Source organism: Rhinolophus sinicus, chromosome 7, assembly GCF_057876585.1.
Source record: "Rhinolophus sinicus isolate RSI-liver-muscle chromosome 7, RSI-T2T, whole genome shotgun sequence".
In the NCBI taxonomy this organism is placed as follows: Eukaryota; Metazoa; Chordata; class Mammalia; order Chiroptera; family Rhinolophidae; genus Rhinolophus; species Rhinolophus sinicus.
In genome coordinates this window covers 42,042,180-42,054,657 of record NC_142507.1, presented here as the reverse complement: position 1 = coordinate 42,054,657, position 12,478 = coordinate 42,042,180, and the positions used below count along the sequence as shown (strand labels likewise).

The 12,478-nt window shown below is 42.9% G+C and overlaps 1 protein-coding gene and 1 non-coding gene across 2 annotated transcripts in view; one reads left to right on the top strand and one right to left on the bottom strand.

The window, feature by feature from the left end:
• Positions 1 to 9,960, bottom strand: part of EEIG2 (EEIG family member 2) — a 68,403-nt gene extending 58,443 nt beyond the window's left edge. Inside the window, exon 1 of the mRNA XM_019746515.3 lies at positions 9,460 to 9,960. Coding sequence (XP_019602074.1) covers positions 9,460 to 9,599 — 140 coding nt within the window. The 5' untranslated portion in view covers positions 9,600 to 9,960. The remainder of the gene's footprint in view (positions 1 to 9,459) is intronic.
• Positions 5,002 to 5,075, top strand: TRNAV-AAC (transfer RNA valine (anticodon AAC)). Its single transcript has one exon. It is a non-coding gene; the product is annotated as a tRNA-Val (tRNA).
• Positions 9,961 to 12,478: the final 2,518 nt, after the last annotated feature.

Here is a 12,478-nt window from a genome sequence, read left to right as displayed (position 1 = left end):
TTCTCTCCCCCTCTTCATGTGGCAACAGCATTTTCTCATACTGGCTATTCTTTATATTTGCTACTTATTAGTGATTTTTTTTCATCTTAAAAAGTCAAGTTAGGGCAGCCGGATGGTTCAGTTGGTTAGAGCGTGAGCTCTGAACAACAAGGTTGCGGGTTCGATTCCCACATGGGCCAGTGAGCTGCGCCCTCCACAACTAGATTGAAGGACAACGGCTGATGGGTCCTGGAAAAATACACTGTTCCCCAATATTCTGCAGTAAAAAAAAAGTCAAGTTAATGTACTGAAGGGCAAGTTGAACACTCATAATGCCCCCCTCCCATCCTCCGTCCTCCACACACACTGTTCCTTACCACTGTGTGTACCGTTTCTTCTCCACTCTATTTCCTTCTCCAGCTAGACTTCTGTCAAAACCTTGCTAAAGAATTCTCTTCCATGACACTTCCTGTCGTGCAGGGAGACCCTGCTCGCTGCTCCATTTGTCGTGCAGGGCGGCCTGCGGGGTCTCTGCTCCCGCTCCCCATACAAGAACGCAGGATATGGTGAGGCCAAAAAGGAACACCCACGGAGCCATAGGTAGGGGAGTCATACCACTATATTCTCTCTGGCGGCACTATACTCTCACTGGAGGCTGGATCCACACTGTCCGCAAACCGCCATCCACGCTTGCCAGCCCAGCCGCCATCTTCTTGCTAGCCCCCATTTTCTTCCTCTTTCTTCTCTCCTCTCTCCTCCGTAGCCGCAGCAGTTATATTAGCGGCTAACTGGCTAACTGGCTACAGCTGACGGCCAATCAGCCACAGCTGACGGCCATCTACTACCCGAGCCAGCACTCCTCCACGTGAGGCCGAGAGCCTGGAAACTGCTTTCTGGGGCTCTGTCCCCACACTTCCCCTGACCACCTCTGCACCAAAAGAAGTTAAATACTTCTTCCTACCTTTTCTTATATTTATTTTTACTAAATTTTACAATGCATGGAAATTTTTCAGAAAGGTGACTTGAAATGACTGGCAGGAACAAGAACTACAGGAATTGAGTGAGAGGTGAAATCATAGTGGGACAGTGCGGAAAGAGTTCATCCATTCAACAAATAACCAACATCTCTTAAGGACAAGTACGTGTAGCGAGTGTTGGCGGGAAGAAGTGGGCGGATTGTAGGTTGGAACAGGTGCAGGCATACAGGTGATGAAACAGTTGATCTGGATCTTGAAGAATGGTTGGAATTTGAATCACCTGAAGGAATGGTGAAGAGGAGGGAAAAGGACAGAGGATCAAGAGATGGAGATGCACACACTTTTGGCTACTATAAGCTGACCAATCTTGGCTAAAACAGGAGGTTCAGGAAGAGCAGTATTAGAAAATAAAATTGAAAGCTTAATCATAGAGTCCTGGAATTAGAAAAGGCCCTAAGAATCACCTAGGTCACCCATCTTTCAAATGAAGAATAACATTCTCGACAAATGGACAAGGTATTGAGGTAGCATATATACCACTGTACGCTTCTAAATGTTATACTGAATACTGTTATATAAGTTATACTAAGTGTTATAGCGACCGTGTTTCCTTGCAAATAAGACCTAGCTGGACCATCAGCTCTAATGAGTCTTTTGGAGCAAAAATTAATACAAAACCTGGTCTTATGTTAATATAAGACCGAATCTTATATAAGACCGGGTATAACATAATATAATATAATATAATATAATATAATATAATATAATATAATACCAGGTCTTATATTAATTTTTGCTCCAAAAGACTTAGCTGAGGGTCCGGCTAGGTCTTCTTTTCGGGGAAACACGGTATGTTATACACGATAGAAACATGCCTTCTGGTCCTAGTTCTATCCTCTGATGCCCCCAGCATGAGTCTATTCCCTCCTTATGGGACAGTCTTTAAAATAGCTTTCATTTATTGATGTGTGACCTTGAACAAATTATGTCGCTTTTCTGAGGATCAACCTTTTCATTTTTAAAAGAGACGTGGCAAAGGCTAATTAACTGTTCCGTGGTATTTGTCCTCCCCTTCTCTTTATTGTAATTGATTCTTTTACTGGGCACATGGACTACATTCCCCCAGGAAACACTACTTTTCTCAATCTTCCTTGGGGCTTGATGGGGCCTATGCTTAAATTCTGGTCAATGGGCTGTGAGCAAATGGGACCTCCCTTTCCTCCTTCCCAGGGGCTGGAATTCGGATGCAGGGTGAGCCAACTTAGTCCCTGTGGATGAGAACAATACCCTTGGCACGACAGAGTAACAAGATAAAAAGTCAGGGCTTCCGACTACTTGCCAGCGCATAGCCATTACATCAGCTTGGGCTTTACACAAGAGAGTAATACCTTCTGTCCTGTTTAAGCCACTTGTTATTATTATTATTTTTTTTGTAATATATGTCTTACAGCACCTGATACCCAATAGGAAGTAACACCTCTATCAAAGGAATTTTGTAAGAATTAAATAAAATTAGAACTACAAAATATACATAAGTTCATTTTTTACTGTTTGAAGACCATCATCTCTCGAGACTGACCCCAGACCCTGTTATTGACATAATTCAAGATTAACATATTTCCCTGGATCTCTATCTGATAATACCCCACAAAGGCTGACACCTCAAACTGAATATAAATTCTCTGTAAGCTTTGTCATAGAACAGAATACATTCCCCCTCTGACTTCCCTATATATTTAATTGGGGGATTTCTATGCATTTGTCACCCTTAGCAAAGCTACAACAGACCCTGTCTCCAAATATCTGCATTCTTTCAACAAATATTTATAAACCGCCTGCTGTGCAGGCTTAGTGATGTCATAGTGAATACTAACTTACTGGTGCAAAATGGCATTAATAATATTTTTACAAGGTACAACTGCCCATTAATGAGACTGAATTTTGAGGACCTACTGCTGGAAAGTCATATCTTGAAGAAGAAGTACATGCATGACTACTATGTTTCTTCTTTTTCACACACAATAACCTTGGGGCAAATCCAAAGGGGCCAGGTCTCATGACCTGTTTAGTGTCACATGCTGGAACCAGTTTTCTGAGACTGACATTCAGAAAAACTCATGCTACTTTTTTATCTACTATCTTGTTAAAACATAAAAATGAGAACATAGGGCTGGACTGGTGGCTCAGGCGGTTAGAGCTCCGTGCTCCTAACTCCGAAGGCTGCCGGTTCGATTCCCACATGGGCCAGTGGGCTCTCAACCACAAGGTTGCCAGTTCAATTCCTCGAGTCCCGCAAGGGATGGTGGGCAGTGCCCCCTGCAACTAAGATTGAACACAGCACCTTGAGCTGAGCTGCCTCCTTGATGGCTCAGTTGGTTAGAGCGTGTCCTCTCAACCACAAGGCTGCCAGTTCGACTCCCGCAAGGGATGGTGGGCTGTGCCCTCTGCAAGTAGAAACTGGACCTGGAGCTGAGCTGCACCCTCCACAACTAGGACTGAAAGGACAACAACTTGAAGCTGAACAGCACCCTCCACAACTAAGACTAAAAGGACAACAACTTGACTTGGAAAAAAAGTCCTGGAAGTACACACTGTTCCCCAATAAAGTCCTGTTCCCCTTCCCCAATAAAATCTTTAAAAAAAAAAAAAAATGAGAGCACATATAACAAAATTGGAGAGGCAGCAGAGTTTAGTGATTAATAGTGTACGCTGGGCCTGGATCGGCTCGTCGCTCTGGCGCTGACCAGCTGTGCAACCTTCAGCACCTCTTTGTGCTTGTTTCCTCACGTAAAAAATGAGAACAATAACAGTAGCAGTAACAGTAATAACGTAGTAATAGTACCTTCCTCCTAGGGTTCATTTGAGGATGTAAAGGCTTAGAAAAGTTCCTGGCACATGGTGGAGTGCTCAATAAACGTTAGCTACCATTATTACACCGATTATAATAATGTGAACAGATGACACCATTTCTGGTCAGGGTATAAAGAATTCTGTGCTATATGGACAAACGGCATTTTCTAATAGTGGTTATTCTTTATATTTACCTCTTATTAGTGATTTTTTTCCATCTTAAAAAGTCTATTTAATGTACTGCAGAGCATGTTGATACTATATTTCAAAAGCCTTAAAAATCTGCAAGCCCTTTGTCTCAATTCCATTTCTAAGCGTTAGTCCTTAATAAATAATAATGAATGTGCCTAAAATTTGGCTATAAAGATGCTTGTTGTAGTGTGTTTATAAAAGTATCAATAAAAAAGAAAGCAAAGAAGAAAGACTATTACAAAAGAGGCTTGATTCAATAACCTATGGAAATCCATAAAATGGAATGGTATGCATCTATTAAAAACAATTTTGTAATGGAATATTTAATGATATGGGAAGATACGTCAAGGGAAAACACATTCAATTACAGTGTGATCCCACTTTGGATTAAAAACAGTAGGGGTGTGTGTGTGTGTGTGTGTGTACATGGATTAATAAAGACTCCTAGGTTATAGACAACAAAAAATAACAGTGATTATCTCTAGTTGGTTCATTTCTACGTAATTTTTGTTCTTTTTGCTTTTCTATAAGTTTCCCATATGAATCTATATTACTTTTAAATAAGGAAAAAGGTTACTAAAAGGAAGTACACAATGTGCAGTGAACTGAAATCTTGAGAACATTAAGGCATTCTCTGGCCAAAGACAAGAAATCCCTTTGGCTTGTTTACAAAGTAAAAGATCCAGTACACAGATGTGTTCATTACTTTCCGGACACTCCCTGAATTCACATGGTTTTCTTCCACAGGCCCATGTGAAACTTAGTATTTAGCTATAGGAATCGAAAAAGATGAACAACACAAGGCAAATTTAGGAATCCTAAAAAATACAGGAAAACATTCTTATTCCTTTTGTTAAAGCAAATCAGAAACTAAACTTATTTTGACAGTCTTAATGAACCTCAAACGTGATTCAGATGCTTTTACAAAGGAAAGGTGCTCTGAAAGATTTAAATAATGTAACATTCTGTCTTTGAAAGGTCTTCAAAAATATTTTAGTGAGGTGGCTGGTTAGCTCAGTTGGTTAGAGCGCGGTGCTAACACCACCAAGGTTGCTGGTTCGATCCCTGCATGGGCCACTGTGAGCTGCGCCCTCCTTAAAAAAAAAAAAGTGTGTGTGTGTGTATATATATATATATATATACTCATACTCATACATATAATATAAAATTAGGCAATAATTTAGCTTCAGTTTACTATAATCGTACAATGTACAATGCATTTTTGACTATGGTATGTAAAATTTGACCATTTTAATAACATTTATTACAAATAAATACCTTTTAGTCTTTATATTTTTTATAACCCCTTCACTGGACATACCTTCCCAGGAAAAACTGAATCCTTCTAAAATTAATTTGCATTAATAACCTGTAAAGGGGCAAAATGGTATAAGAAAATTCCAGATGAAATGTTCGGTGCGCAGGCTGACTTATAATAGACTAGAATCTAAGAAATACACACTCTATATGTCTTCAACTGCTTATCAGGCTCCCTGTCACCTAAATGTCGTACGTTAACATACAACTTACAGCCTCATATCCTCCCTCATGATATACTACACTCCCCTTAACAAAACAAAACAAAGATTCTTCTTGACTTCTTTACTGTCATATATCATCAAGGCATTTGTCATATCATTATCATTTCATCAGTCACTTACATGACAGACCTCCAAGTTCAGGTTCGTATTAGCTCCTGCCTGGCTTATTTTAATAGACTCCTAATGTCTCTCCCCATTTCTAATCTAACCCCACTTGAATCCAAAGGGCATCAGCCCACCAGCCAGCTTAAATACCACTTTAATCACATTACAATTTACTGCGAGCATCGTAGATTAACTCTTATGCTATGAGCAGTGGAAGGGGAATCCTTTATGAAGGTATCCCAAGTCTTTATCTTCTGCTTCTGTTCAATGTGAACTCTCTCCACAATCAGGCTGATCTCACCAACTCCTACTGATGACTTTCCAGCTCTCCGCCCACCCTGGCTTCCTGGTTAAAGTAAGGATGCCGCTCACATGAGCACCTGAAAAACTACTAAAAAGGTTTTCAGTGACCATTACAGCTGTAATTAAACTCTTCACCTTCAGAATTTCAACAACACTCGCATATTGTCTGACCCATTGATTAGGCACCAAATCATAATGTCTCTTACTGTCAAGCTATTATACATCTATGACCTAAGTTAATTAAGAAGAAGTAATTCCCTTATGGTCCTTTATATTAGTTGTACCTCTCATAGCCCCTGACAGACAGCTACAAACCAGGTAAATCCTCAATATTTGGTGAACAATGAATTAGCTGCATCTAAGTTTTTGTACAAAGCCAAATATATTTATAATTTGCCATGTACCTCTAAGGCTTTTCTCTAACAAAATGAATTCTTATTTTATGGGTTCATGCATTGGGGGGGTCCCCAAGACCGCCGCCAGGTTCAGTGATCCATCAGGAGGACTCATAGGACTCAGCATATAGTCGTGCTCATGTCTAAGATTTATTCCAGTGAAAGGATACACAGTGGAATCAGCTAAGGGAAAAGGAACATGGGGCAAAGTCCTGAGAAACCAAGTGCAAGCTTCCAAGAGTCCTCGCCCAGTGGAGTCACCCAGAGCACAATTTCTCCGGCATCAAATTGTGACAACACATGGCGTCTATCAAGGAAGCTTGTTGGAGACACAGTGCATAAGGTTTTTCTAAGGGCTGGTCAATTCCAGACTCCCAGAAAGTATTCACCATCAGTCACCTTGTTTGTAGTGTGTTTTCAGGGGGCACAGTGAGCCACTCTGAAGTTTTATATCGGTGTAGGGAGCTATTGACTATTCAAATTCTCAGCTGCCAGCAAAAACACTGTAAGCAGGCCTTTCTAAGAAAAGCACTCTTGGGCCTGCTATGCTAAATCTTTTCGATGTAGTTCATTTCGTATTTTTATGGGAGAAATGTTACAGTGTTCACTATGTTTGATTTATAAGAGGCACATAAAGTGATTTTTTTAAATATTAAAATCTAGCATTTAATTAGAGATGCATTGCCTAGACTGGCACCCAAGAATTAAAAGTTATAAAATTTTTAAATAATTCACATCCTTTAGGTATTTCAGGTTTTCTTTCTTTTTTTTTTTCCTTGTAAAATGAGGTATCTTTTTCAAAACAAACTTTCACAGATGTCAGGATGAGGAATTAAGAAAAATATCTAAAAGAAATGAACCCTCTCAGACAAGTTCCTTGTCTGCTCTTGGTTTGTATTTTATAGATGGAAACTTTGAGAGGCTAAGTAATCCACCCAGGTTTACCAGGTGAGCTAGGATTTAGGACCAGATCCACCTCATTCCAAACCCATGGTCTTGGTTTATACCAACTACCTCCAGCTCTTTATTATGAATCATTTCCCTCCAAACTATATGATATATATATATATATATATATATATATATATATATATATATGTCTATATATATCTCTTTATATGCATATGTAAATATGTTTTTTGGTTATACAGAGTACTATGACTTTGATCAAAGTCAAATTTTAGTTGGACCAGAACAGGCTAAGTTTAACCCAGGATACTCTGCTTTTTCCCGTCCAACCCTTGCAAATTACAAATCGAGCTATACCCTTTATCTGGCATCAATCTGTTCGAAATTAGACAGACCTGGTATCAGAATCTTGGCATTTCACTTACCAGATGTGGGGACCTTGGGAAAGTTGGTTATATTTTCTGAGTCTCAGTTTATTGATCCACAAAATGGGAATTCCTACCTCAAAAGTTTGCTGTGAGAAATAAATAAGATACTATATTTAAAGGACCCAGCCTATACATATTTGCTGAATAAATGATTGTCTGCAACACTGGAATAACTGACTGAGGAGAAAGCCAAATCAATAACCTGAGGGAGAAAGGAGATGGTAGAGAAGTACCCTGGCCACCAGGTGTCACCACTGGCCCAGAAGAGCTGGTGTGACTGCTAAAAGTGGCAGTAGGACCCTGCAGCAAAACCATACTGGCTCAGGGTAAGGCTCACTTGCACCTCAAGAATTGGCTTTGGCTTTTCAACACCCTAACAGCTGGTACAATATTTGTCGCACCATTCTAAGTTACATTGTTCTCTTATCTGTGTTAAAAATGATTGTAGTGTACTCTTCAGTAGTTGAATGTTTTCCAACTAGTACACGCTATTGTTCTGAATAATTAGTGCCTACTGAATGTGTTTAAAAGTCACTAATGAAACAAGGCATTAATAGGGACTCAAAAAAAAGGAAAAAAAAGGATTGTAGTATAATTCATTAGCTGAATAGCCACAGAAGATTTGTAACCACAGTTTAATTTTAAAAACCATCCTCTGCTGACAGTATTTTAATTCTGAGAACCAACAGTGCTTCCTACATATTTGGCTTCAGCCAACTGGACATTACAATTTCTGGTTTCTACAGGCTTCAATCTTGCCCCAATTTTCTGGCCCCAATTCCACAACCCACTGACATTTTTTCCGATACATTATTAATAGGAATGATAGATAGAAGGAAAGCAGAATATTTTTAGGATAAAAATAAAGTCTATGAACAGTAGACTTTATTTTAGTAGTAAATTTAGGCAAAAGAAGCTTTTAACCTTTTCCCTTGATCTCAGGAACTTCAAGGTTGGTTTTTTAAAATGCTGTAAAATTTCTATTTTCTTAAGGAACACTTTAGGGTAAATCTGTCAACCTGCGAATGGCCCTGAAATGACTCCAGGATCATTACTACTCCTGACTTCATTCTGCAACCTGCCAACGACTCTCCCAGAGTGCCGAGGGGCTCATCAAAATGAGGGAAGGATCTGGGTTCTCCTTCGGGCTGGTTCTAAGTTCCCCACACTCAGAGCTACTAGTGGCCACTTCAAGATGGGTAGTTCAGTGAGGGTTAGCCCAGAATTGGAGACGCAGCTTTCTGATGAATCACAGACTGTTGTCCCATCTGCCAGGGAACACTTGAGTCAAGTCAAGCCCGACAGGCCTACCCCTGGGCTCCTGAGTCCCTGAGGAACCAACAAGGGAGAAGGCGTTAGGCTAAGCACAGGCTTCTCTTGGATTCAAGCAGTTTGGGGCATTTTTGTTATTGTTTTAACAACAGCCCAAGTTCCACTTGGCGCTTCACAAATATGGAAACGTCTTCAGGAGAAACCAGAAGCATCCTCTCCCTTCTGGCCACTGCTCCTATTCCTAGAGAATTTAGGAGGGAAGAGCAGACAGCAGGAACCATTTGGAATCAGGGGAGCAGGAGCCCAGCCCAGTCCAGATGCAACCATCTGCGGAGCACTTTGTGCAGATCAATACGTTCCTGCCCGATATCAAACTGGTCCCTAGAGAAAGGAGCTCACGAGGCTGGCCGCCCTCCTGGAGCCAACGGCCAAGGAAAGAGACGCTGCCCACAAACCAGCCCCTGCGGTCAGGCGCGGGCACAGCGGCCGGGGAGGCGCGGCGCGTTACCTGGGGGACTCGGCGGTGAAGCTGCCGCCGTCCAGCAGCCGCATCTTGCAGAAGAGGACCCCATTGACGAAGGGCACCGAGGAGAGCTCCTCGAGCTCGAAGTCCACCTTAAACTTAAACTTCTTCTTCTTCATCATCATGAGGGCCAGACGCCGGCGAGCGGGGTGCGGGGGCGGCCCGAGGGGGCGCGCGGACCGCCGCTGCCTCAGCTCGGCCGAGCTCCGGGCCCGCCTCGCCCCATAGCCAGGGCCGCGAGCTGCGCGCAGGGGCGCGGCCGGGGGGCGCCGCGGGCGGGCCGGGGACTGGGCCGCCGCCTCTCGCCGCAGCCCGGGCCGGAGCGCGGCGGCGGCCGCGGCGCGGGAGCGGTTGTGCTGCAGCTCGCCTGGGCGGTGGGCGCCCTTTCGGTGCGCAGCTCGCCGCCGCTGCCGCCCGTCTGAGAGCGTGGAGAAGCGACGCTCCGAGAACCGCCGCGGCTGCCGCCGCCTCAGCCACGGGTCCCCCAAGCGCCCCCAGCGGCGGCGGCCAGCAGCGCACCGCCGGGCGGAAGCGGGAAGGCGGGCGAGGAAATTCAGGGCGGGCGGGCGCTCCGCCGGGAAGCCGACCCGCGACGGCAGTTACGGCGTCACGGCCCTCGGGTTAAAAAAAGACAAACTCAACCAAAAAGGGAGCTTCCTTCTCCCGCTTCCTCTCGTCTCGGTCTTTCAGTTTTTGCTCCGTCTCCTTTCTCCCCTCCCCCCTCCAGCGGGGATTTCCCCCTTGGGATTGAGAATCTTGGGTGAATAGAGCTAATCAGAATCTTCACGACGTTGTTGTTTCATCCAATTGAAATCCTAAAACTAAAATTTCCTTTAGGTTCTCTAAATTCATGAGCCTTCTAGTATAAAATGAGGTAGGAAAAACCAAAGGGATTAAAATGTGCTGGGGACCTACCAAGTGCCTAGGCTGCTACAAGTGTTTTCTCTTGTTTATACTTTTAATTTCTGTCACCCAGTATAATGGAGTACAGAACGGGTTAAAATAATGCCTTCCCTTTTAAAATTTGGCCTTCCATACCAAGAACTAAGCCTAAAAATAAAGTCTCCCTTGATACGTAGCAATTACCTGCTGTCTACAGCATGTATATGTCGGTACAATGTGTATTGCCTACTTGGTTACCTAATACTCCTGTTTTCAAACCGAGTTATTGTCCTAATTCAAAGAGTCCCTCCCTGGCAGTCATCTCTTAACGGGTGTAATTGAAGAGATTCACATTCCCAGTTCACTCATTTATTCACGCATTCATTCGTATAAAAATATTTTTAATCGCCTAAAATGTCAGTCACTGGCTAGACCCAATGGTAAAAGAAATAACAAAAGCCTGCCCTCAAGAATTTTACAGCCGTTGATAACAGGGAAGGGGCATGAGGATTATTTTTGCAGAAGGAACCAGGAGGTTGGATTCCAAGCCTGGCCTAAGAGCTCCAAGACAGAGAACTCAGGCCGACGTTAATCAATGACAGAGCAATCTCTCCAGAAGATTTGAGATTGCGTTAGGACCATCCCTGTAGTTAAGCCCACGGAAAGGAAACACAGGTTGTGCTTTACAAGAGTTGAAAACAAACCTGCCCCTATTCTTCTTGCATATTACTGAAGTTAATTTACCATTTTTCTTCTACCCTCCTTTCTCTGCACACCAGTGAATTTCCCATGGAAGTAGAAAACATGTAATCCCTACCTAGCCCAGTGGATGTTGGGGGTCTCTCTTCCACTAGCGATTAGAGACCGCCACTCTTTCTATGGGGTAGCCTTTGGTTTCTTACTCTATGCTAAATAAACTTACTTTTACTTTAAACTCTATATTGGCTCACGTTTGAATTCTTTGCTAGGTGAAGCCAAGAACTCTCTTTTCCTGTAACATAGTGAGGGAGGCATATATAAATCAGTCATTAAAAAACAAAACTTAGCATTCAGAATGTGAAGAAGCAGTTTGTCTAGAACTGGGAAGAAGCAGCAATTAATCGAAGTTAACCAGTGTTCTGAATATCAAAGAATGAATAGGATTTGGGACAAAGTGGGGAGGAGCCTCCCAAGTGGAAGAAACTGAAGTAAAGACCCAGAGGCAGAGTTAGGACTCTGAGGCTGGATGTTTGGTAGGGGATATAGGGGGCTGCCCAGCATGACAAGGAGGAAAGGCACTGGGAAAAGTTAAGGGAACGCTGAGATTTGTAACTTGGACAACTAGATGGATGTTGATTCTGTTGACTGAGCTTTGGGATGTGGACAAGAAAAGGGGCCACATACTAAACCTGACAAGCTCAGGGGAGGCCTGCATGGCAGGCCCTACAAACTTAACCACATAGGATGGTCTGAACATAAAAATTGCTAACTAAAAGCAGGTCATGGCCCATAGTCACATCCTTGGCCCGTAGCTTCCTTGACAAAGGTCAGTCTTTACCTTAAATGAACCTGTCTGTTGTCTTTTTTGCATCTAAGATAACATACCCTTGGAAGGTCAGAGAAATGCCTTTCTCCGGACCCATCAGGGCACAACCCCCCACACCAGAGCAGGAAACTCCAGAATCCCTTCTTTGTTGTCCCCTGATTACCATCTTTATGTGCTGTAATATGCTAACGTAACTATCCTGTGTCCACCAATGTCAGAGAACTATCTGTCTCTCCAATGTACTTTTTATCCAATCCCAGAGATCCCCCCTCCCCCCGTTTGCTTTTTCCCACCCCCTTAATCTACCACCAATGGATTTCTGTAACCCTCCTCCTTTGATTCTAATGCACAAAACATGTTGCAAAACTGCCATTTTCTGGAGCATTTGCTCAATCCATTGAGAGTCTGCTTCCCGGCAATTGTCATCAGTTTGGCTCAAATAAACTCATAAGCTTTATCTTAGGACGGATGTTTTTTCGTCAACAGGAAGCAGGAGGAAGCCAGGTTGGGAATGGAAAAACTAATGAATATTTGAACTGCCTTGGAGATATTCAGGGAGAGAAGGGCAGCCTTAGCTCAGGTGAAAGGTTAAGACAA